This window comes from Juglans regia, chromosome 1 (assembly GCF_001411555.2).
Source record: "Juglans regia cultivar Chandler chromosome 1, Walnut 2.0, whole genome shotgun sequence".
Taxonomy (NCBI): Eukaryota; Viridiplantae; Streptophyta; class Magnoliopsida; order Fagales; family Juglandaceae; genus Juglans; species Juglans regia.
In genome coordinates this window covers 7,231,341-7,258,425 of record NC_049901.1, presented here as the reverse complement: position 1 = coordinate 7,258,425, position 27,085 = coordinate 7,231,341, and the positions used below count along the sequence as shown (strand labels likewise).

The 27,085-nt window shown below is 38.5% G+C and overlaps 3 protein-coding genes across 6 annotated transcripts; 2 read left to right on the top strand and 1 right to left on the bottom strand.

The window, feature by feature from the left end:
* The first annotated feature begins 204 nt into the window (after positions 1–204).
* Positions 205–3,121, top strand: LOC108988164 (receptor-like protein kinase FERONIA). Of its 4 annotated transcripts, XM_035692435.1 has the most exons (3): positions 795–907; positions 1,036–1,232; positions 1,388–3,121. In XM_035692435.1, the coding sequence occupies exons 2-3, from the start codon at positions 1,056–1,058 to the stop codon at positions 3,056–3,058; spliced, it is 1,848 nt and encodes a 615-aa protein (XP_035548328.1). In that variant the 5' UTR covers positions 795–907; positions 1,036–1,055; the 3' UTR covers positions 3,059–3,121. The 4 variants fall into 4 exon arrangements, with proteins under 4 accessions (XP_018816855.1, XP_035548320.1, XP_035548328.1 ...); XM_035692427.1 differs by having other exon boundaries at positions 337–907; positions 1,036–3,121; XM_035692433.1 differs by lacking the exon at positions 795–907 and having other exon boundaries at positions 946–1,232.
* Positions 3,122–11,035: 7,914 nt separating this feature from the next.
* On the top strand, positions 11,036–13,789 carry LOC108988143 (uncharacterized protein C9orf85 homolog). The gene is made up of 7 exons (XM_018961279.2): positions 11,036–11,171; positions 11,315–11,436; positions 11,537–11,589; positions 11,757–11,820; positions 11,981–12,023; positions 12,116–12,163; positions 13,436–13,789. The coding sequence occupies exons 1-7, from the start codon at positions 11,091–11,093 to the stop codon at positions 13,598–13,600; spliced, it is 576 nt and encodes a 191-aa protein (XP_018816824.1). The 5' UTR covers positions 11,036–11,090; the 3' UTR covers positions 13,601–13,789.
* Positions 13,790–14,629: 840 nt separating this feature from the next.
* On the bottom strand, positions 14,630–26,619 carry LOC108988142 (solute carrier family 25 member 44). The gene is made up of 6 exons (XM_018961278.2): positions 26,314–26,619; positions 24,908–25,289; positions 24,505–24,701; positions 23,874–24,018; positions 22,734–22,887; positions 14,630–15,058 (listed from the first exon to the last, which is right to left on the bottom strand). Exons 1-6 carry the CDS (start codon positions 26,373–26,375, stop codon positions 15,030–15,032), a joined length of 969 nt encoding a protein of 322 aa, XP_018816823.1. The 5' UTR covers positions 26,376–26,619; the 3' UTR covers positions 14,630–15,029.
* Between the last annotated feature and the right edge of the window lie 466 nt (positions 26,620–27,085).

Genomic DNA, 27,085 nt, shown 5'->3' with positions numbered 1-27,085 from the left:
TGAATTAGCCAAAGAAAAAATAAATCTTGGGTATTGGGTATTACGTCATAATTAAAAAGAAATGTTGATTAATGGATCCGAGCGGAGCTGTCCCCAACATCATATCATCGCTTGCTTTAATTAGATGATAGATCTATAGACCACGATTTTCACGGAACCCAAATACCAATCATGCATACAACCGCACTATTCTCTCCCACTTTTGACGTCCACCTCTCTATCCATAAAGTTAATAATAATTAGCTTTTCACACTGCCCTCTGCCTCGGCTGCAAATTCCAACTATAACATTTCTTCCTGGGTTTTCAGCATGTAACTCTAGCCCCATGGCAATCGTCGCACTACTCTGCCTCTTCTCCACCATCGTCCATCTTCTCCCATCTCTCCCCATCACCACCGCCAAAACTCCACCTCCTTACACTCCTACTGATTATTTCCTCCTCAACTGTGGCTCCTCCTCCAACTCTACCTCACTCGATGGCCGGCGCTGGGAAGCCGATTCCAACTCAAAGTTCTCCCCCCACGACATTCAAACCACATCATCATCATCCAATGCTTCCAATTTTGACCTTTCCCTTTCTCAAGTCCCCTACATGACTGCTCGTATATTTGATCGCCACTCCAAATTCACCTATTCTTTCCCTATCTCGCCCGGCCCAAAATTCCTCCGCCTTTACTTCTACCCTACATCATATACCCATCACGACAAAACCAAATCTTTTTTCTCTGTCACTGCCAATGACTTCACACTCTTAAGCAACTTCAGCGCCTATCTCTCCATCTCCACTACAACTCCTTCCACAACATTTCTTGTCAAAGAATTCATCGTCCACGTTCAACAAAATCAAAATCTCGACGTAACCTTCATGCCATCTCCAAGCTCTTATGCCTTCATCAACGGGATCGAGGTTGTTTCTATGCCAAGTAAATTATACAATATTAGTAATCAAGACATGCCCCCAGTGACCTTTGTAAATGAACGCGACAACGAGGCCTTCTATATTAATATTCCATTCGCTTTTGAGACGTTGTATAGGTTAAACGTGGGTGGCAAAGATGTTCCCAGCGTTGAAGATACTGGAATGTTCCGATCTTGGAGTCAGGATGAGGATTACATCTTTGGAAGGGCACTTGGCGCCATGCCTCATCGGTCCAATGTCACGATCAAGTACACTGAGGACACCCCACCATACACCGCGCCAGAGATTATATACACTTCTTCTCGTACAATGGGTAGGGATCCTAACATTAACTTGAAATATAACCTCACTTGGATTTTTCCTGTGGATGTTGGGTTTCTATATCTGGTTAGGCTCCATTTTTGTGAGACTCAATTAGAAGTTACGCACGATAATCAACGGGTATTTCGTGTATTCATCTATAATCAGACGGCAGAAGAGCAAATGGATGTGATCCAATGGAGTGGTGGCAATGGAAGTCCTGTGTACAGAGACTACGTTGTGTTGGTGCCTGGAAAATCTCAAGCTAAGCAGGGTTTATGGCTTGCACTCCAACCAAACAGAGACGTGATTCCAAAACCGGATTACGCAGATGCGATCTTGAACGGTGTAGAGATATTCAAGTTGAACCAATCGGATGGTAACCTCGCTGGGCCCAATCCAGAACCACCGATGTTGGGTCCAAGTTCAACATCCTCCGAACCAAATCAGAAGAAGACAACTCCTAAAAATAAGCTCTCACAGAGTATGATTGCAACAGGAATTGCCACTGGTGCTTTTCTTGCAATACTCATTAACATATGTTTCTTAGTTCACCATCAGAGGAGGAGGAAGAGATCGGATGAATTTGGTACGAGCTTGGCCAAATCCTCATGGGTCCCATTTTCCAGGACGTGGAGGTCCACTGACGAGAACGTTTCGACACTGCCATTAGAACTATGTCGTTACTTCTCGATCGTGGAGATCAAAGCGGCCACAAACAACTTTGATCGCCGATTAGTCATAGGTGCTGGAGGATTTGGCAATGTGTATAAAGGGTACATTGACAGCGGATCCACCGCTGTTGCGATCAAACGGTTGAACCCATCGTCAAAGCAAGGGACTCGCGAGTTTTGGACTGAGATCCACATGCTCTCCCAGCTTCGCCATGTTAATCTCGTGGCTTTAATCGGATATTGTGATGATCAAGACGAGATGATCCTTGTATATGAGTACGTGGCACGAGGGACCCTACGTTCTCACCTCTATGGAAATGACAACCCTACGCTTACATGGAAGCAACGCGTCCAAATTTGCATCGGCGCAGCGCATGGGTTGAACTACCTTCATACAGGTGCAAAGAATATGATAATTCATCGCGACGTGAAATCCACGAACATTCTGCTAGATGAGAGGTTGTTAGCTAAGGTTTCAGATTTCGGTTTGTCAAAATTGGGTCCCACAAGCATGTCCCAGACCCACGTCAGCACTGTCGTGAAAGGTAGTTTTGGGTACGTGGACCCGGAGTACTATCGGAGGCAGAAGCTAACGGAAAAATCTGACGTGTACTCATTCGGGGTGGTGTTGTTTGAGATATTATGTGCTAGGCCAGCATTGATGCCGAGCCTACCCAAGGAGCAAGTGAACTTGGCTCAATGGGCCAGGAAATGTTATCATAATGGGACCCTTGATCAGATCGTTGACCCGCGTTTGAGAGGTGAGATTGCATACGATTGTCTTAACAAGTTCGGGGAGGTTGCAGATAGTTGCATACGTGATCGAGGAATCGAACGGCCAACAATGAGAGATGTGGTGTGGTCCCTTCAGTTTGTACTTAAACTTCAAGAAAACGCTGAGAAGAATATCAACGATGGACATGGGGTTGAGGATGTAGGCTGTGTTGACCTGGACACAGGTGGGACCCAAGCCAGCCCATCTAATCCACGTGGAGAGGTGAGTGCCTCTGATTTTGATGACTTGTTTTCTTCTCCTGGACACGTGTTGAACTCAAGAAGTAGTTGGGAAGCTAGTAGTGGTGGGAAGAGTATTCAGATGGGATGGAATAATTCTATATCCAACAGTAAAGATGAAAGAAACTCGGGAATTGATCAGAATTTGTAAGTGTATTTTATTTTTGTAATTTAGAGAATATACATAAAGACTGAATGCTGTAGATTTATATAATTTATTATGGAAGCAATCAATTAATGATTTTAATATTTTTTATAACAATGATTGATCAAAGTGGTAGTGAACACTTTTATATCGAAAATAATACGGTTTTAGCATAAGCATCCCACGAGGAATAACTTCTGCTATTGAGAAGAGACGTGCAATATGGATTATAAACTAATTATATGGATGCTGCTATTCGGCCGCCCACATTTTTTTTTTCTTTTTCTTTCAAGTAGCTCTTAAACATTTTTAAACATTAAAAAAAATATATATTTACAGTCGTAGAATGTGAAAGCGCCGCACGATCATTCTAAAAAAAATGAATAAATATAAAATTCATGTAAAAAAAATTAAATTTTTAATAATAAATTTCACTTTTTTTTAAAATATTACAGAGATGCATTCAACTAAAGCGTAGATAGGATCTCATCTTTGATCTTTCTATCGTGTGAACGCCGCTTTATAAATGGAGATTAGAGCTGTCACTTTAGTTGATAAAGAAGTGAACTATAGCTTTTGCATTTCGAGTGGAATGGCTACTTTGTATACTTTTGAGTCATTGGATTTGCAACTTTCTGTGAAACATCTTTTGGGAAAGGAGTGTTTAGTGGGATCAAAGTTTGGCCTTACTTTTGTTGATTTGTGAAAAGAATTAGAAAAAAAAAAAAAACACGTCGTTTGTGTTACCTTTCAAACCAAGAACTTTACACGAAATCCATAGAATAATAATAATAAGAATAATAATAAGAAATGGATGGTTTGGGATATTCTATTATTATAAGAATATATCGTTTACGAAAATTCATTTTTCAAACCATTATTTTAAGAGTAATGTTGGGTAAAAATTTTAAATAAATAAATTTTTATGTAAATTCTTTATAAAAAAAAAAATGAATCTCACTTTTTTACAAGATATTGAGTGCGACTTATTTATTTTGAATTTGTAAAAATCATTTCTAATCTAATTACATCCGTCCACACCATCCACTTTGGAGGAGTAAAATGACTAAAAAAAAACCACACAAAAAATTTTTTTTGAAAGACACCAGCTCTCATATCCTCCCCGTGACCTCCTTCTCCCTTGGGCATTGGCCTCTACTTTCCTTCCCCCTCACCCTTTCCCTTTCCCGTTTCTCACCTAATGAATTTCCTCCTCTTGCCAGCATTTCTATGCTTCTCGTGAGGAAACAAATTGAAAGACTTTTACTATAAGTGGCGATTTCACATAGCATTAGAGTCTGCCACAGAACGAATGTGGGCCTACACAATTTATTCCGTGACAAGGACCAGAAAAAATACTGGTTTGCAAGTGAAGGAGGGTGTTGAGGAATAATCTCACATTGTTTATGGATAAAGTCTTGTGCATGTTTATAAGGAATGAATAATCATCTCTTGTAGAACCAGTTTTATGAGATAAGTTCGGTCCATGAACTTCTTCATGGTATCAGAGCAAAGGTCTTGAGTTCGAGTCCTGACTCTACACTCTATCACATTTAATTAAATATTTTACGTGTTGGGTTATCCATTGAGGAGAGTCTAGCCCACACGTGAAGGGGATTGTTAAGATATAAAATAAATAATAAAATATATTTATTCCCATCAGTTTAAACTTTTGAGACAAGTGACGATTTCACAAATATTAAGCTCAAGCACTAGAATTAGATAAAGTTCTATCTTTTAACATCAAAAGACTAGAAAATCTCCATTTAAGATTAATATACTAAAATCTCCATTTTCCAAATGAATTAAAAAGTATGCGAATGAATTAAAAACCTAGTTTAACCGACATTGACATGGATTAAGAATATTTAAATATATGTGAACGTCACCATATTAGAAATATCAAAACTTATTTAATTGAGTAGAATTTACTTATGGAAAAATGCTTCTTGCAATCGCGTGGAAGAGTCGACGTGCAATCGTGGCCCATCTGGAAAATAAAACAGTTTCATTTTTGGCAAACCACGTCGTTTTGGCAAAACACATTGTGACCCCTCATTTTCCTTATCCTCTTCTTCATTGCACCCATTTCTCCCCTTCTGCTTGTTTCTCATTCTCTCTTAAGCTTATTTTCTTTTCTTCCACAAAGAAAACTTCATTCCCAATAACCATGGCCTTCATCTTTGCAACTCCAAAAACTTCATTCCCTTCTTCTTCCTTCTTCGCAACCTGAACCTTTGCTGCCCTGCCAAGATGCAGGACTTATGATACTTGAGTTTTGTGTTTTCCACTTGTAGCAAGCTCCGCCACTCCTTCAATATCGGATTCCAAAATCCTCTTCACCCCTACCACAGTTCCATCTGGTAAAACCCCTTTATAAACCAATTCAGAACCACCTCGACCAATAAAATTCTTCTAGGAAAAATTATCAGTTGCCTTCTCAAGGTCCTAAATTTTGAACCAAATCAACCTTGTATTTGGCCTCACTCGTGGCCTAGACCCTTGTTCCTCAATATCATTACCATAATCAAAATCAGACCCCCCCAGCCTTCTTCTTCATCCATCTCCTATTGAACCAAAAGTACAATCCCAACAAATAAGACATGACCAAAACTGCAACCACAGCTCCAGTTAACCCAAAAACAAGACCAAAACTGCTCTTACTCCCCAAACCCGTTTGAAACTGTGAAAAAGTGTTTATGAACCGAGTGAGAAGAAGTGAACAAATCGATTTGCACAGATCCTTCACAAATTTTGCAATCAACCCTTTTATACCACAATTGCTCGCCATGATGTTCTTTACTTGTGAAGAAGAGTCATAGAAAGCCATAGAATAGAAAAATAGTGCAGATATTTTCACTCCCTTGCTTAAAACTAGTGAAAAATGGAGGGAAGAAGAGAAAAAGGGCAACGATGGTGGCATCTGAATATTTAAGAAACCTTGGGAGCAACCAGTTTTCACTCATTCGAACTGTTGCAAAGCTGGCGGAAACGGCAACGATGGTGGTGTCTGAATATGTAAGAAACCATGGGAGCGACCATGAAGCTGATTGATTCGTGGCTATTCTTTGTTTTCTGCCTTTGAGGTTCGGCCGAAAATGAAACGACAACGATGGTGATGTCTTCATATGTAAGAAACCTTGGGAGCGACCATGAAGTTGATCGATTCGTGGCTGTTCTTTCTTTCTTTCTTTTTTTAATATCAGCTGACGTCAGCCGACTGCACAGCTTCTACATGAGACGACTGTGTATAGAAAAATTGTTACTTATGTATTCAAGTGAAGCGACATTAAAAACCAATTGGAATGCATCTGTGGATGAAAAAGTAAAAAAGACAAGTTTGGGAATATTATCAAAGATGAGGCAGGTGATATTATGGCCAGTGTCCTACACAAATGCAAGCTATTATATGAAACCTATTATAGCTGAAGGCATGGCTTTAAGGAAGGCAATGGAGATATGTTCTGAATTGGGATTTGCTAGAGTAGTTTTTGAAGGGGACTCTTAGGTGATTGCAGGGGCGAAACTAGAATTTGGTGTCTGGGGAGGCGATCGGCAAAGTGTGCGGTATGTGTCAGCATAAGTAATATGTACTTTTTGTACGTGACTATATAAAAAAAATAATCATACGTCATAAAATTATACAATTGTTCTCAACTTACTCATATTTTTCTAAGCTTTAAGAAAAAATCATAGATAAAAAATAAACCTGAAAAAATATTTAATAATATAAAAGTCGTTAGATTTTTATTATATAATTGTATTACTATTAATAAGTAAACAAAAAAAAGCATATGAATAACTAATAAATTCTTCACAAAAGAAAATAAATTCTTCACATACTCTCTCTATCTCTCTAGAAACGTCTCATCAATCATCTAGCTAGATAAATTTGATGCCTCCCATATGCAAGAATCTTCCAGATTCGTTTTAACTATTAGATAAACTCTCTTGAAACTTCTAGCTAGTTAACTGATTAATATGTGGTTAAAAACATCTCAAAGGTTGTAAAGGAAGATTATGTACGGGTGATAGACAAGTAGCTCAATGAAGTCGAGAATGACCCAGATGAGAAATAAAAAATAAAAAAAATCATGTAACTATGTAAGCTCAGAAAGACAATAAAAACTTATATGATATCATTGATATGAAATTAAACAAACTGCTTAATGAACACCGAAGGCAAACAAAGAGAGATAGAGATGACAAATAAGGCTATTATGTTAATATATTTAAGGATGTTTGAGTGATATACTGTGTGTTTGAGTGTTGGGGAGCAATCTTAAATATTTTAAGAATATTTACACTTAAAATTGTAATTATACAATATATAAAACTAATTTTTACCGCCCCAATCTACAACATAGTTCCGCCCCTACAAAGACCACAAACAACAATGAAATCAACACAAAGTATGGTTCTCTATTATATGACATGCATGTTGAAAGAAAGAATGGGCTGGAAAGTGATTTTCAACTTTACAGAAGAGAGTGATTCATAATTTGCATAGGTCCTTCTTCTAACCATATCCTTTCATCTGTTTGTAATAACACTTATTGGTTGTTCTTGATTAAAATATATATATATATATATATATATATATATATCACCACTCATCTATGCCCCTTTTTTTCTACCCGATCCGAAAAGCGGATAACTCGGTTCCAAAGGCAGTTATCTAATTCAGTAATTCGGGCCAATAGCCGGATTACTCACCTACTCATATTCGGGAGTGGGTACATATACATAAGGTCAGTACTTAATTTAAAACTCACTACCTACTATCCATGTTTACTTTTTTAAAAAATAAGTTATCCTGATTTCCAAGTGCAACTCGAGTACTCAATTTTTTTTTTAAAAAAAAAAGAAAGAGTTAATTTTTTTTAAACCCGAATACCCAGATTTTTCAAGTATAAAAAAAACTCAAGTTTCCAATTACCGGCTCAGGATAATCCGAGTAGGCACCCAGGTGAACTGTCTTAATTAAGAGCTATAATTTCATTAATTTTATTAAGTTGATACTTGCCTCACAAAAAGGGACTGAAATATCGATTAAATGGTTGGGTTTACAATTTATTAATTTAGGGGTTGTTTGAAAAGTGAGATGAGATAAAAATTCTATGAATAAGTAGTGACATAATTTGAGTTAAGATGTTTTATTGAATTTTGAAATAGGAGAGAGAAAATTTTGAATAAAATAGAATATAATTTTTGTTTTGAAATTTGAAAATGTATTATTTTTTATGTTATGTTTGTAAGTTTGAGAAATTTGTAATGATTAAATGAAAAAGTTGAAAACTTGAATTTGAAAAGCGTTTGTATTTAGAGAATAACTTCACACATGTGTATCCGTTGCTCTCCAAACAACGGCAAACAACGGCAACCAACAGTAGCTGACCACGTAGGATACACATTTTCATGTTGGTGGGGTGCGTTGCTGAGGAAAAAAAAAATCCCAATGGTCACTTATGCTCTGTCGAAACCCACCCCCCTCTCCTTCCAAACATTCATGAACCCTATATTCTGAAGCTTTTTTCAAAAGATGCTAAGCAGGGCCTACTTCAATGGCCACTCGGATTGGTAATGGCTTTTAATTTTCATTGTCCCTCAAACAACCAGGCAAAGGGTGGTACTCAACCATCTGGTACTTCACATTCTTCCACAATCTCTTCCCTTTCCCTTCCTTTGAAAAACATGTCTGATGATTCTCCAATGCTTCAGAAGATAACTTTAAATCCTCATCGCTAGGGTTGCAACCTGATCCACCGATGGCTGATTTGGAGCCAACCTGACCCCTTTAACAAGACCAGTCGGAGTTGAACCGACCAGTCCTCGAATGTTGCGGGTTGGGTCGAAAACCGGACGGTGGGTTTCTCTTTTCTTCTTCTTCTTTTTTTTTTAATTGAATTTTTTTTAAATAAAAAAATGGAGGTTTCCTATATGTTCTCCATTGTGGTGTCTCGATCAGTCCCACCTTCTGGGCCGCCGTGGGATATATGAGCCAAGTACTTGAAGGGGATGAGGAAGAGGTCGAGGAGGTTGAACTCGAGGATGACTCGATCAGGGACCAAACTCGGCCTCCGGTTCTCATGCGCTTGCTTCTAGCCTTAGTTGGAACAGGAGTCTTGAAACACTGCTTTACCAATTTTGGTTTCGGTTCCGGCCCTTCGTTCTTAAGCTTTTCTGTTAAACTTCCGGTTGGGTAAGGTGTGCAGAATTCGGGAAAAGAATCCTCGACAAACTGCCATTCCAAGTTCGCTAAATCATTGGTTTGTTTAGAAAGCAAATACCTTGGGTCAATAACTACCATGAAACTCCTTAAAAATAAAACCGTCCGTTTGTATTTTAAGAGACAACCAAGCAAACAAAAAGAAGGCACCTTTATCCATCGGAATTTAATATTCAACTTGTAGAAACCACTAAGCTGCCATTGGAGTTGAATAAACAAAGCAAAATTCACCACTAAAAACTATCCGCAAGAGCTCGACTTACCCAACCTTACCGAGTCAAAATTCTTCAAACAGAGAGAGCTAGAAACCTCGTCGAGTGCGACCACGATCTCAAGATAAAAAAGAAAGCAGAGCTTAAACACCAGTTATGCTCTTTCTCTGGCAAGGAGAAGATGCGGGGGGCAGGGGCTAGGGTTTGATATAGAAGTGAGAGGTTTTAATAGACGGGTTCCACTGACATTCATCGGGTTCGATAGTTTTGAAACCGATTGTTATGTTAGCTGGACTTCATCGGGTTGGAACTACTCGGGTTGCATGGGTTCATTGGCTCATCGGGCTTCTTGCTCATGCCTACTCACCGCTTTGATGAGCGTCATCCACCCTTTGATCAACCTAGCAGACAAAACTAAATAAAACAACCAAAGAACGGAACAATGCTCTATTTAGTTGCCGAGAAAATGGTGGAAAATAAAAGGAGAGAAAGAAAATCCAATACACTAAAGCTTTTAATTTTCATCACGTAAAGCTCTAGCTCTAGCTTTTGATGGTCGATACTTCTTGGTGGTTGGAAATACCCACGAGATTTATGAAGAGAAGAGATTCTTCAATCAGATGCGGAGATGCCAAGGCATGATTCTTCTGTAAATCATGCATGGGTATTTGCATTTGAAGGGAAGGGATGAAGTTCATAGAAAAAAATCTGTAAAGGGAAACCCGTTTCTGGTGTGGTTAGGTTTAGCCTTAGATTATGTACTTAGTAGATAAGGGTGTAATCGGTTCGGTTTGATCCGGTTTTGGACAAAATTTGGGACTAAACTGGTATGCACCGATTTTGTATTTTCAAGAACCGATTCCGCACCGATTACCCCTAAACTAGTACTTTTAGTTTTACCGATTTCGGTCCGATTTTTCGATTTTAATATACTATATACAATATTCTATATTATATAATATATATAATAGATACTATAATGATAATATATTGTAATATATTATATTTGTATTATAGACTATAGTGATATAATAATTTTAAATTTTAATATTATATTAATTAGTAATTTATCATATAATATAAAACTATTTTATATATAATTATATATTATATATAAAAATTATAATATATATATATGAATCGGTTCGATTCGGTCCGGTTTTAGAAAAAAAAAATCAGAATCGGACCGATTTTAAGAAAAATAAAACCGGTACCAAATCGAACCAAACTCGATACTGGACTGAACCCATTGGTTCCAATTTACCGGTTCACCGATTTTTTTTACACTCCTATCAATAGATGTGTCATTTTATTATTGGTTTCCGATCAACTCCCATTATAGGATTTACTAGCCTAAAGAGGTACTCTTGTATTTAAGAAGGAAATTATGATAAATTTTTAGATGAGATGAGATATAATGAGATCATCTCACTTCCCAAACAAGCCATTAGTATCTTAATATTATTGCGACATGGCGTTTAGTCCCGAATAACATAAACTGCGTGCCGTTCATGAAGCTAATATGAAGCAGGTCATCATCTAGCTAGAGACCCATAATATGTAAAACAGACTAACAGAGGCCGCAGAGAGCGAAGAGATGAGCAACAAGCACGGCGCCCCCAAGCACCAAAACAAATACGCTTGGAAACCCAAGGCCGGCCACAAGATCAACGAAACGGTATTACATGCCATCATCTCTTTCTTCCTTATTTCTGAAAGCTGAAAACAGAATTAAAAAAAAAAAAAGGAGTTTCACTCATTTAGATACTGTTTTTCGATTACACTGGCTGAAGAAAAAATAGTTTTTTTTTTTTTTAACAGGAAGTTGGGGGAAAGTTTAGGCCCTTCTCAGAGATCACGGGGGTTTGTCCACGTTGTAAAGAACAGATCGATTGGAAGCGCCGCTACGGCAAGTACAAGCCCCTCGCCGAGCCGGCCAAATGGTATTTTTTTTTTCTAATATTTGAATTTTATTTCCTATTTTCATTTTAAATGGGCAAGTGATTTAATTTTAATTGCACTTGTTGAATTAAATGTTTACAGTCAGCAATGTTCGAAACGAGCCGTTCGTCAGGCTTACCATAATCTCTGTCCTGGTTGGTTTCCCCTTTTGAATTATTTTAGCTCTGTTTGGTTCAATAGAATCTATTTTCCCGAGAAAGGCATTTAAGTTAATATGTTGTGTTGGAACAAACAAATACGCCCCTTTTTTCGGGGCTGTTGGGTTTTGTTTAATTGAGGCATTGGACTGATTTGGACGTAGGTTGTGCGAAGGAGCAAGGTGTCTGTGCAAAGTGTCGTTGCCGTGTGAGCCGTATAGTTGGAAGGTTTTGTTTGAAAGCATGTCTTTGAATCATATATGCCGTGTACTTGGGCTATGCCTATCTATATCATTAATAATGCTCTTTGTTTACTGATAATATATATATATATATGTGTATATATATATACGAAATCTTGTTTATGTTGTTTTCCTTTTTCTTGTAGAGATTCTTCGGAAGTCGAGGCCGAGCAAAAGTCGCTCGACGAGGTTACTTTCTTGTCACTAATGCGTTTCTCAAGATAGGGTTTTAATTTAGCATTTTGGAAGATAATTCAAGGGTCTGTGTGATTTTGTTATAGGCAATTAAGAATGCTCGAGAAAGGGACCGGAGGACTCTGCTACGGGCTGTAAGCTCAATAAAGCAATATTTTTCAGCTCTGATATTTGTTTTCTTTTATTTATATAGAAACTCTACATTGCTCTTCAGTTTAATCGGTTGTGCTTTCTTTAGGGGTTGAGAACACACTTTAACTCAACAATGCGACTTTTATTTATTCATAAAATCCTTATATCACCAATCTTTTATGGGCAAGTAATTTACAGTTTTTAGATAATAATTTATATAATTTGATATGCGGTAACATTTTCCAAGAGATTATAATTGGTAGCATACTTAAAGCTTAATTAGGATAATGTTTCTTTCTGCATTAAACTTCTAGGTTCAAAATTGTCTTTGTAGTTTCTTTTTCCTGGCTTGTCTTTGTAGTTGTACGATAATAATATGCTTGTAAACTCTTCCACCAAAGGAAAGGGGAAAAGGAAACATGTTTTTTATGAATGTTTAGAAAATTAAACTTTGGAGTTTCAAACCTTTTTTCTTAAATGGCTGTAAGATTTTATTGAGCTCATTGATCTAGGCAGTCACAGAATACCTAACAGTCCAAAGTTTGTTGCTAATAAAAAAGACTGGGAAAATAAGAAACTGTATGAATTCCTTGGGCAATTGCAATCCACTATGATCAGCTTGGTTCTTCATAGATCAGTAATGAGATAATGAGGGCTGTAGCCATATGTTGCCTGTTTGATTTATCGAGGGTCCCTCCCACTGGGATACCCAACTAAGGCATGAGTTAGCTTGTGGTCTTCTTGCGTGGTAGGCCAAGGTTCGCTTCTGGTAGAAGATGACTCATCAGGACATGGGGGAAACCAGTCAACATGCATCTCTCCTTATAGTTGCGAAAAGACCTCTCTGAGGGGATTTAAACAACTTGAAGCGCAGGATTGGGATAGAATGTTATTCACACTATCAAAATATTGTTTTTCTTGCCATTTAGTGGGGAAGAAAAAATAGAAAATTGCTATTATCCTAATTTGAACGGTAGACCATCCATGAGTAAACAATGAACCAATCATGTCGTACCCTTTTATATGAACCAGCTACAACTTTCATAGCTAATAACATGGCTGTTATAAGCTCAACCACCGGCAAGTTGTATTATTATATAGGAAATATCTGTCCTCTGTGCATTGTTAAGTTCTTACAGGTATCTCTGGTTGTGTAGTCTTTCCTAGTTATTGTTTTACTGGTATATATTACATGCTTACACTCAATTGAGCATGTCAGCCATTTACCCTTTTTCTTTTACCATGTGTGGTGTCTAATCTTTTTATTGCACCAGATGAACAGAGATCAATCTAAAAGTTCAGAAAAAATGGCAACTAGCAAAGAAAACAAGGTTGGGGAGTTATTTCCTGCTGCATCACTTGAGGAGCATGCTGAGCTAAGAAGGGATGATAACGGTGACGAGGACAATAATGAAGATGAGGACCTAATTTTGAGTTAAGGAATACGAACAGCATCCCAACAGATAGTTATAGTTCGTGGGGACCTCTCCCTAGTCCTAATCACTACATTAGGTGCTAAAATATCAGGTTTTGTTTCTTTGTTGAATATGTGCTAAAGTATCACATTTACGGATGATGTTTCATTTTTTTCAAGAGTATAAGTATGAGTTACTCCTATTTTGTTTTTCTGCTGGCTTATCATTCTTTATAAGTTATTATGCAATTTTAATCTGCGGTGTACAGCTTCTCCATTAATAATTGCATTATTATGAAAATAAAATTCTTAGAACCAACAGAATCCCATTGGAGTGCTCTTTGCATGTCGTTGCGTTTCATCTCGGCACTAGTTAGGCTTTGATTGCAGCTCTTTCTGAACGTTCTGCCAACAGATGTGGTCTTTGGAAACAAGAACGGGATATTCCTACAAATGCATTGTTTTGAGCTAAATTCTCCATGGATGAAGTTTCGAGGTCAAGGCAGCAGGAGAGATCCGACACAGAATTTAGGAGCCCCTTATGGTTGGTTTCATTGCCTTGAGAGGACTCCCGCCCTATTCATAAATCAGTTCGGGTTTGCCTGTCGTCATTCACTTGATATTGTCGATTCCACCCGTTTCTTGGATGGGTGAATCGAGATGGAACTTCCCCAAGTTTGTGAGGTTTGATTAGGACTGCGTTGTTCGACCCAAGGGTTTCTTTAGACACCGTTTTCAAAATGATATGAAACTCTGTTCAGAGCCAGGCAAGAGAAAGCTACAATGGAGGCAGTACCAAATACCAAAGACAAACGTGAGCACGACGCTGCAGTGGAAAATCCTCTTAGGTGTTAAAAGTACCAACAAGTCAACCGGAACCAATTTGGTCTTTCATAAATCATGATATATTACTGCTATTTCTAGTCTAACAGCCTGTCTGCAATTACATACGAGCCAGACAATTCCCAACATAAGAACCGAGCAATTATCAGGTATATATCTAATATCTCAGATTGACGAGAGCAGAAACAAAAAAGAAGAAAAACTAGATCTCTGAAATCAAAATTACTTGCATTTAATGATATATCTCTCTTGCTGTAAGAATACACTTCCTATGCCACTGAATACATTTGCTATCTGCTACGTACTCAACTTGATTCAATTTTATCAGAAATGAAATTAACAAATTTCCAGGCCGAAAATTCCTATAAGGATCCAAAAATAATTAGTAAAGTAATCCAGTTCTGGTAACCGCAATATGGGCTTCCTAATCAAAAAATAACCAGGGGCTTCAATATCAGCAATTCTGGTTCTGGAACCCTACAGCACGATAAGCGTTGTAGTGATATGCAAAAACAACCATTGTCAACAAAACGCTGAATCCCAGCCTGTTTTGACCCAGCATCGCTAACCTCTCATGCTGGAAAGAAGCAAGGCTGTGGACCAGTAGTACATCACAATTCCTCTATAGTACACAAGCGCTCTGAACAGACAATCAATAAAATAAGCTTAGATTGAGCATAAATACATATGTATATACATATATACATAATAAGTGATTGTATATGGCTGTAGAGAGAGAGAGAGAGAGAGAGAGAGATTGTGTCCACACAGTAACATAGATTCCAAAAGAATACGCCTTGCAAATATGTGTCACATGCAAAATATAGAAAAATAAGGAATGGAGAGAGAGATATGCATTGATACAGAAAAAGGTCTGAAAACCCCAACAAGATAAAAGAAAATGGAGAAAAATCATTTCCTTGCTTTGCTTTGCAGAATACGCCTGAATTGTATTAACATTTTGAGGCACAAATATATCACAGTATAAGGATGGCCATCAGACATTCTTCATTCATTGATAATTAAGGAATGGAGGGAGAGAGAGAGAGAGACAGAGGCTGAAACCATGAATGATGTTTTGTTTTTCACCATTGAAGTTAACCACTAATAAATACATTCATACAAGTGTGTGATTGTGCGCCCTGTAGTTTCTCATGATATAAAGAAATTGTCATGGGTAATATATCTGTAAGTTACATGCTGCCTATATTAGTTCCTGAAAGAAGGCTGACTAAAATCTTCTAAAAAAAAAATTACGTAGAATAATTATACCACATGATTCCCGTTTGTACCCTAATACCGACCATTTTTAAAGCCACATTACAGTAACTGTTAAAAACATATTTTGCAGACACTAGTTAACCATAGAATAATCTCAAGCAGGTGAGATGCGACATAAGAATTATATCATTGAAATGATTATCCATCAAACCATAGACTCGGTATGACACGTGATTGTTCTAATAAAAAACAAACAGCATTTTTATCAATGACCTGAGCTGAGATCAAGATTTTCCTTCTTTATTTTTTTTTTTTGATAAGTAATAAGTTATTTTATTGATATGAAGGTAGGCATAGTCCAGGTACACTAGAAGTATACATGTGAATACACCTATTTAAGAACTCGAAACAGTTACAAGGAAATCATGAAAACTAAGACCATTCAAATCAAGAGCAATGGCCCACACAAACAAAGTCTTCCAGAAAAAGCTCCTAAACTCTTCCAAAGAGCGTTCATGATCCTCAAAAAGTCTCTCATTACATTCGTTCCAAATATACCAGAGAATACATATAGGAACCATCTTCCACACTGCTGCAATCTGTGATGTTTCTGAGATCCCATTCCAGCTTGCGAACAAATCAACCACCCTACCCAGCATCACCCATGCTATACCCATTCTATTGAAAAAATAAGTCCAGATATCTCGAGCAAACTCACAATGAAGAAGTAAATGGTCCACCGTTTCCCCACTTTTTCTGCACAAACAGCACCAGTCCATAATAATGAGGCCACGTCTTCTAAGATTATCAAAGGTCAAAATCTTCCCTAGAACCGCCGTCCACACAAAAAATGCAGCCTTTGTAGGTGCTTTAGTCCTCCAGATGTTCTTCCAAGGGAACATATGCCTTTGATGCATATTAATAGAATCATAAAAAGAGCTTACCGAAAATTTCCCTTTCCTAGAGGGGCACCATACCATCGTATCATCCAAAGAGGCAGCAGTAGAAATGTTATACAGCATGTTCAGAAATCCCACCAGCTCATTCACTTCCCAATCGTGTGCATCTCGAGTGAGGTTAATGATCCACTCCTGTGTACCTTGGTTAATAACCCGCAAATCAACCACCTTAGCTTCTTTTTCCCGTGCAATTCTGAAAATCATAGAATAAGCATCCTTCAAGGCCATGTCTCCCAACCACACCTTGCCAAAAGCTGATCCTTCTACCATCCCCCAAACGCAGTCGAGTATTACTAGCAAAAGAGCACCAACCTTTTCGTATAAACTTCCATAGGCCCACTCCATATGTCCCCCTACCCTCTTTAGAACACCAACCCCCTCTTTCACTTCCATACTTCATATCCACCACCCCTTTCCATAAAGCCCCCTCTCATAGTTATAACGCCACAACCATTTCCCTAATAGTGCCTTATTGAACGCCCTCACATTCCAGACCCCCAATCCACCGTCTCTCAAAGGGGAACATACATTTTCCCACTCTACTAGATGAAACTTAAGCTCATCTCCTAACCCACTCCACAAAAAATCCCGTTGAAGTTTCTCTATTCTAGAAGCAATACTAGTGGAGAGGGGAAATAAAGATAAGTAATATGTGGGGAGATTGGATAAGGTACTCTTCATAAGTGTGATTCGCCCCCCTTTAGAGAGATACAACCTTTTCCACCCGGCCAACCTACACTCAAATTTTTCCAGCACCCCTCCCAATTTGTCTTTGCTTTGAAAGAAGCCCCCAACGGGAGTCCAAGGTACTTCAATGGCAACGAAGCAACCCCACATCCCAAAATATTCGCCAACCCTCTAATATTGCTAACATCGCCAATTGCAACCATCTCCGTCTTAACAAGATTAACCTTTAACCCGGATACCGCTTCAAAACAAAGTAAAATGGCCTTCAAAGATTGTATATGCCCTACATTTGCCTCACAAAAAATAAAGTGTCATCTGCAAACAAGAGGTGAGAAATAATAGTGGAACCATGGGTATCTCCTACCGAGAAACCTGAAAAAAATCCTCCTTCTACTGCCGCCGACACCATACGGCTTAGAGCCTCCATAACTAGGACAAATAAAAGAGGTGATAGTGGGTCACCTTGTCGTAGACCCCTCGAGCTATTAAAAAAACCCACAGGATCATCGTTTACCAGAACCGAGAAGTGAACCGATGACACAATATCTCATCCACTTCCTCCATTTTTCCCCCAAAACCACATCTCCTCAACATATGCATCAAAAAATCCCAATTTACATGATCATAAGCCTTCTCCATATCGAATTTGCATAAAATACCTGGATCTCCCGACTTGAACTTGCTATCCAAATATTCATTAGCTATAAGAACCGAGTCCAAAATTTGCCTCCCTCACAAAAGCATTTTGAGACTTAGAGATAATCTTCTCCATGACCGTGCTCATCCTGTTAGCAAGAACTTTGGCAAGAATCTTATACACTACCCACAAGACTAATCGGTCTGAAATCTTGCACCTCTCTTGCACCGGCCTTTATAAGGACTAGTGCAATAAAAGTAGTATTTAAACTTTTCTCAAATCTTCCATGAGTGTAAAATTCCTAAAAAACCAGCATTACATCCTCTCGCACCACCTCCCAACAAACCTGGAAAAAAGCCATTGTGAATCCATCCGAGCCTGGAGCTTTATCTTTATTCATTTTCCTGATTACTTGTTTTACCTCTTCCTCTTCAAATGGTCTCTCCACCCAATCCATACTATATTGGTCAATTACCTCAAAGACTAGACCATCTACCGTGGGCCTCCATGCATGAGGTTCCGATAACAAATGTTCAAAATGCCCTACCACATGCTCTTTTATCTCAACCTGATCTGAAGATACATCTCCATCTATGCTCAAGGACTGAATGGAGTTAAACCTCCTATGTGCATTGGCAATGCGATGAAAGAATTTTGTGCTTCTATCCCCCTCCCGAAGCCACAAGGCCCTTGACTTTTGTCTCCACCAAATTTCCTCCATTAGCGTCAGTCTTTCCAATTCAGAAACTACCTGACCTTTTCTGATGTTTTCTTCCCCTACACCCTCCAAACCTTGTAACTCTTGAAACAAACTCTTCTTTTGTAAAGTTACGTCACCAACTACCTGTTCATTCCAAATCTTCAAATCCTTCTTCAAGGCTTTCAACTTTCCAGCCAATACATAACTCGGATTGCCCTCAATAATGTATGAATTCCACCATTGCCTTGCCAAATCCACAAAGCCATCCACCTTTAACCACATATTCTCAAACTTGAACGGCCTTCTACCCCCTTGAATACCTCCGCAAGCTAACATTATAGGGAAGTGATCAGAGCATATCCTTGGAAGCCTAGTCTTTCTTACATCTGGGTATTGTGTCTCCCATGAGGGAGAAATGAGAAATCTATCCAGTCTTGACCAGGCTTGATTATTAGACCAAGTGTAATCGCCTACCATTAACAGTAAATCCATAAGACCTACCTCAAAAATGAAATCCGAAAAATCCACCATAGCTTGGTTTTGTCGTCCCTCCCCCTAATCTTTCGCTGGAAAATCTTGTCACGTTAAAATCTCCACCTATACACCATGGGACCTCCCACCAAGAACATAGGCCAGCAAGCTCATCCCAAAGCAATCTCCTCTCACTGTCCAAATTAGGACCATAAACGCCCATAAAAAATTATCTTCAGTATTTTTATAAGAACATCCCACCAAATATTCTCCCACAAACTCATCACTATTTTCCACCACCCTCTTATCCCACATAATCAAAATTCCACCCGAAGCCCCTTTCGAAGGTAAATATGACCAGCCTACATATTGACAACTCCATAAGCTCCGAATAATACTTCTATTGATAATCTTCAACTTTGTTTCCTGAAAACAGATGATTTCCACTTTCCATTGCCTTAATAAAGCTCTTATTCGCATACGTTTATTAACCTCATTCAGCCCCCTAACATTCCAACACAAAATTTTAGGCTTCATTTATCAACTGTTCCAGCCCTCCCCTTATTTCTGCCACGACCTGCACTCCCCTCCTTTACATCATAATTAATAGACCACGTCTGCCTCTTTAACTCCCTATCTCTTTTTGACCCTGCACCATGTTGTCTTGCCTCAATGGCTATAATTAGTGCCTTAAACTGTTCTTCATAGCCTTTACACGAAATTCCCATGCAACTTTGAAATTCCTCTACCTTTTTCAATACCCAATCATCTGAGACAGTAGGAAGAATCATACTTATTGGAGTAGGATCCACTCCTGCAGACTCCTCTCCCACTGTAGAGCATTTACTTGGCTCAAGCATCATCAACTGACCTTCCCCTTCCATCTCTGATGCGCTCCCACACTCCACTATGACTATAGCTTCTATACGAGCTCCCTCAGAAAGTATGCTATGTGCCAAAACCACGGGCATATCCACCGAGAGGTTTGTGACAACCCGGATGAGACCAATAGATCTAAAGGCATCCCCTGACTCCCCAAGGGGTTCTGTGGCATCCCAGATGAACACCCATCCTCATAAATACTCAGTTCCAGACCTTCCCCTTCAATGATTTCCCCCACCTCCACCTCCTTCGGTTGTATTGCGACCTCCGAACCACCAACTAATTTGCCGTATGCCGCCGCTCCCTTCTGTGCCATCCCTTGCCCAAGACTCGGGCTTGGTATACATGTTTCGGGCCCCTCCAGGGAACCCAAAACATCGGAATCTATGGGTAGGAATATCGGGATCTGCTTCTCTGCCACCGACAAAGCTTCCATCGAGGCCTCTACTTCCTCCGTTGACGTCGATTGGGGTTGCGCCGGCGTCGGTGTCACTGGCCCACCCCCCAATGGACCTGCTAGATGTCGTGATTTCTTCCTCCAAAAAGAGGACGCCTGTGGCGTGGGCTCGATTCTTCGAGCTAGCCCATCGCCAATTCCTACCCAATTACCCTGTGCCTTCCCTTTGGGCCCAGCCTCCTGACCCACTCCCTTCAAATTTTCATTCCCTATTAGCCGCCCACTCCCCAAGCCCTGCCCCAATTCTTCTTTTCCAAAAACGATGCGTATAAGTCCCTTGACGTTATCACTCATCTCCTCCAACGAAGCCTGCTTATCCCATAATTCCTTCAAAAAATTTATCTCAATTTGCCCAGACCACCTGCCACTTCCATCTTGTCTCTGATTTTCTCCCAAAACAGTAAGATCACCTGACCGTATTAGGCCTGCCATATCTGACTTTTGCACCTCTCGAGTTGACTGCAGAGCCTCCTTGTACGTGAAAGCTTCTGCTGACGAAGATTGAAGAACTCTCCTCTTCCCACCTTCACTTCCAACCTCCCTCAATGCCTCCGCAAGTTTTCTCCACCCCCACCCATTTCTGTCTCCAGGTATAATGATGAAGCTCCGGCTACCACCTCCACTATAGACCACCAGAGACAAATAACTGCCGCGGGAATTTGAGCCTTGTTGCGCAACGAAAGCTCTGTTACCTTCTCTATAAACAGAGTAATATCCCTTACTGCCATGCTTTTGACAACCCTCCAAAGTTCTTGATGCCCAATGAGCAGTGTCCAAACCCAGCCTCAAGTTTTGCACTCCTTTCCACCCCCTCTCAGTGATAAGCACTCCATTCCCATCTGCCCGTACCTCAAAAAACTTGGACTCAATTGCTACACTTCTCACAGTAGGCATTTTCCTTCTAATACCACTCCACACAACCACCATCAAACACCTACCACCACCTTAAGTTCAATGAAGAGGTACATAGAAGATGTACTTAGTCTGCTCCTTTTGAACTTTTAAGAAAACCTTCGATAACTTCACCCACCAGTCTGAACTTAACACCCAACTGGACTACATATTCAACTGCCACCATTGACGACCCAACACCAGAAGCAAAAACACAAAAAAACCAAGAAAAGCAAAGAGTGTACGAAGAGAAAATTTTAGGAGAGAGAGAACTCCGCACAGCACAAATTTAAAATAATAATAACAATTCCCTTCTTTATTTCCCATTTTATTGTTGTCCTAAGCCAATATTTATCATTTTACGAATTATGCTTCCCCAATTCTCAATTTCTCATGTTTAAGTGGCCTAGTAGGAATTTTGATGTCTTTGTGTGGAAGTCCCCAGCAGGCACTTCGCTGCCAAGATTCCTTCCTAAGCCATATTTGGGTTATCCAGCAGGAACTCACCATCTGCAGAATATTATAGATCTGAATTTTCTTTGTTCACCCCCTAGAATAACAAGCATGTATTTTGAAGATAACCTTAAGCTAAGTGTTTAAAAATTTATGTAAACATGATGCCAGAGTGCAACATAGTTCTTGGAAAGCTCACATATGAAAAGGGAAATAGCAATTTCCTAGAGATGACAATATCAAAACTGATGAGATTACACGAGCAGAAGAGCGAAAATCAAGCAATATAATGATATATATATATATATTAATTATTGGCACCAGGTGTCTGGGACAAAGTCCCGACTAATCATGGGGGTGTACAGGCCCTCAGCAAGGAGTTTCCCACAAGTGCACATTGGGTAATTCAAGGGAACACTCGGTTTATACGGCTCCAAGAGTGTAAATGCGGAGTTTCGAACCTAGGACGTCTGGTTTCTACGGCTCACCCAAGACCAATATGCCACCCCTTGGGGCTAAAGCAACAGAATTATATGAGAAGACTTTAGAAACTGAGCCAAGGAAAGCTGGTTTGGTAACTGTCCAATTGCTCTAAACCAGGTGAAGGCATCCATTGAGAGAGTCCAGAAAGTACATGGCCACGAAAAGTTACAACACCATGCGATACCAACATTTATATCCAAGGTTAATACCTTTATATGCTCAAGAATTACAGGAAAATAAAGAAATAAAAATTTGGAATATAATAAGAAAGTCAGGGTCCACTGGGCGAGTTCAAACTTTTTTTCTCTGTTGAGTTCCAAATTCCAATGCTTGTGATTAGTGACAATTGAGATCCATTTAGTAAAACTCAAGAAAAACGAAGACAGAAATGATTGACTCCTTTAGCCTTTTCACTTCATTATCTTAAAATCTGTTTACTCCAGAATAATGGTGAAATGGAGGGAAGAGTCTTACTCAGATATTCGTAAGTCAATATCATTGAGGTTCCCCAAGCAGACATGCTAAAAAATCTTGGACCCAATCCTCTGTATAAACCTTTCCAACCCTCATCCATAATCAAGCCTTTAACAACTTGTCTTGCAGTTTTTTGTTTTTCATGTCCCATCACCTATTATAGTGCAGAACCACGAGTTAAAACAAAAACCATAAGCAGCAACTTGATCAAATGAAAATGAGCACCAGGTCAACAGTGTACTTATTTTGGCTATATTTGAGAATAATGAGGTCTATAGACTATATAGCAAATGTTAACACATCAGAAACTCGAAGGTTGTGTATTAAAAGTTTCATCCGTGTGTGTGTATGTGCAAATATAAAAGCTTTTACAAGCTTGGTTATAAGGGCATTTATTTTCCCAAGAGAAAGTAGCAAAGCAATTAAATGCTTGAAGCAAATACATTTGAAAAAGAAGTAATACAAGCGTGGGGGCATAAATTTGCAAGCACAATTTTATTCAGCAATAAATACCAAGCAATGAACTAGTGTTACAAATTGGGTATATGCCGACCTGTACTGAATACTTGTGAAAAGATTTTACATAGTAATAAAACTTATTTTTCCTACTATGTCCTTTCCATACCTTGATTTGAATGACTTGAAGTAAAATTGCAGGGGAAAATATTAGAATGGTGGGTGAAAGTTTGGGAAAATTGATGACCAAGCTTTTCTGTCCCGGGAAGTAACCCTATGTTTATCTTAATGGTAAAGAAAAACCGATATGAGCTATAGCAATAGCTACCATATCCTTATGGAAAAATATACGGCACACATGCAATTAAACTAGCAACTGACAAGCCTTCAAGCATGGGTATAAACCAGGAAACCACGTAAAAAAACACACACACACACAATCAGCATTGTTTCCTGGAAAATTGGTAAAGAATTATCAATTATACATAAATTTCATTTGTTAATGGAAAATATAAGAGCAAGCAATTCTCTTTAGCAAATTCTTTTTTGATAATTAATTCTTTTTAGCAAAATTAACACTAAATTTTCAATTATAACCAACCAAAGGCATATTTAGCAGTCAAAGTCTAATGAGACTCATTGAGATAGAAGAATATGGTTTAATAGAACTAGGTTTATGAAAACCTGTAAGCGGGTTTTGATGGTGTCCAATGGGGTTGTGATGCACGATGCTGTAGCTCCCGCAATAATTCCACCAGTAGCTTGAACTGACATTATTTTTGACTGGCTAGGAGCAACTTCCCCATGATCAATACCTTGGTCTAAGAGACTGCCAAACAAATGGTATAGCAATGCACTAGTTAGAAATCAAATGAACCAATCAATAAGTGGAGAACCCAACATTTAAACCACCACAATAATGATATATGGTGCACCTGAAGTCCATAAATGTGGACAGTGCAAATCTCTTACAACCTGCTAGCTTACCTATGAGGTAACCATGGCATGGCGTCTTAGACTAAAGTCATAAGAACCAACATTTTCAGCCTTGTAGCCTCCTAATTCATTAGGCTGTTCCAATAAGAAATTGGAATTAGAAGCCCACCAAGTCAAACCTAGGGACATGTAATTTCAGTTTTGGTTTGCCCCTCAAGAAGTAAATGAGAATAACTAAGGAGGGGTCATCTATTGGATATACCAAACCTAAAATCTGAAGGTACAAAACATTTTATGCCAACTTAGACGATAGAAAAGTTTATTATTTGGACTGGCTCTTAAGGTAAACAAGCTCTTTCAACATATTACTATGTCTCACCTCCAGATCAAGCGTTGGCTTGAGCCATAACTTGCCCACCATACAGCACTAGATGGGGAATAAGTCATAACAGATAGACCAAACCCTCTGTATAATCCCCAAATGCCCTCAGATTTTATAACCTTACGAGCAACATCCAGACCCCCACTGTACTTAGCGTGGCCTGAATATCCTTGTACCATCAACTTTTGGCTAACCTGAAAAATACAAAATCGAGGAAATCAGCATTTTTCTTTTTTTTTTGCTTTACTTGTCAGTAACCTTTGGCTAAACTCTAAATAGCATTTCAAAAAAAATTATAAAACAAACATCAGACGATGATATGCCAACCCTCAAACAAATTTTTACACGGTATAGAGACCAAAAAATGCTCATCCAACAATATGATCTAGAGCCCACATACCACATCAATTGGAACAAACACAGCCTGAGAAAATAGGGATGCTATCATGCCAGCTAAACCATTCGCTATGGCTGCCTCCGTAGGCTCAGATAATTTAAATGGTTCAACCATCTTTAAGGCAGCCACTTTTGTGGTCTCTAAAGCGGTAAGAAAAATGATCCTGGCAGGAATTGCACCAGTTATGACTGTACCAAATCCTCTGTATAGACCAGGAACCCCATCTGCTTTTAGTATGGCCCTGATGACAGAAAAAGCATTTTTTTCTGCAACATCCTTTGATGCGACCTGCATCCTGGTTTTCACAACAGAGACTGGGTACAGTGCCACAGTAACTCCTGTAAAGAGGCCAGCTCCTACGACATAAAACTTAGTTTTGTCAAGCCTGCAAAGCGGGGTACAACCAGTGAGTTCAAAACCTTGTGAGAATTTAAATCCACAGTTAAGTAATAAAACAGGAGAGAAACAATCCATCCGCATATATAATAGTCTGATGGTTATGCTCCTAGTAGTGCGTAACTGACTTAAAAAATATGTGTGCATGCGTGTTCTTTTATATGAAAAGACATCTTTCAACTAAGACTTATTAAATATGATCAAAGTTCATACAATGTGACAAAAGTTCTACACTGACTTTCAACATATTACAACCCTCCTGCTTTATCTTGGATTTTGGGATTGGCTATGTGAAAGGATATAACTACCAAGTATGAAATAGGCAGAAATGAATTTCTATGTTTATAAGCCTAAATATATTTATAAATGATTTCATAAAAGAAAGAGGCAGGATGACAGCAAACTTCAGGATGAACTACAACCCACTGCCAAGGGAGAGTTTTTCATGTTAGAACTTACTTAACGATGGCTTCACTTGACTGCTTTTGTTATGCACAAACTCAATGTGATCGAAACCATATCAATTTGATTTATTCAATTCAAGTTGATTGATAACAAGATATTCCTCAACTATGTTAAAAGTTTGCATATGTGCTTCAGATATGCAAAATATTCATTCAATTACTTCAAAGTATACAGTGTATCTTACACCTCTTGTTGACTTAACAGATACACTTGAGATTGAAATGAAACCTCTCCCCATTGCCAGATATTGGCGGATATCTTGGGATCATTTTCCTCCAAAAAAACAATCCTACAACTCCGTGGAATTTCGAACTCCTCGCTTTCAGCAATTCTATGCCTAAGCTTAAACAAACATTTTGACGAGATAACCAAACAAACGGGGAAGGATGGAATTGAATTTTTTCCCCCTTTTCTCTTTCTCCCCTTTCCTCAGCAACCAAATAAATCAAATGTATTTCACAAAGAAAATCGAAAGAAACATAGTAATAACGAGAAAAGAACGCGTTGACGAAAGGAAACAAAACTCAAAGAAGAAAAAGGAGACGTACTTATCCCAGTTAATCTCGGTTTGACCATACGAATGGGCTCGAGCGCTAGGTGCAGCAGCCATGAACTTGTTTTCGATCGAACAGACTCAAAAGAACACAGATATTGAAAAGATACGAATGAAGAATGCGCCTTCTTCGTCAGAAGCGCGTCGCCTTTGAAAATCAAAGAACGCGAATTGAATGTTTTGAAAATTCCTTTCCTGAGACGCGAGAAATTGCCAACTACCAACTTTTTTATTTTTTTGGCCACTTCTAATCTTATTCCAATTTCCAGGCTTTAAGCCTCCGTCCTTTGCCATCGATTGCAATTTGTTCTGGTCAAATGTCATATACCTTTATTAATATTAATATTGATAGAAATTAATTCATCTCTCACACTAATTATTTATAATAATTAGTCAGACCTTATATTTAAAAATTTTTATTATTTATCATCTCATACCATATACATCATATTTATTTTTATTAAATTAATTAAATTTTTCTACTCATTCACGTACTTATTAAGATAAAAAATATAAAAATATAAAAATTATGTATAGTATGTAGTGTAAAGATAATTAATAAAATTAATTTTAAAGATTTTATTTATTTACATTTTATATATATATATATATATAATATATATATATTTTTGCCAAGTCGTTCATATGGCGGCGTGAATGTGATGTCCTACGGCCGACATTTTCCTTCCATTGTAATTGCACGAACCAAACACGGCGTAACTATATCAGCGAAGACAGTGCTGCAATCAAGATTTTTTTAAAGAAAA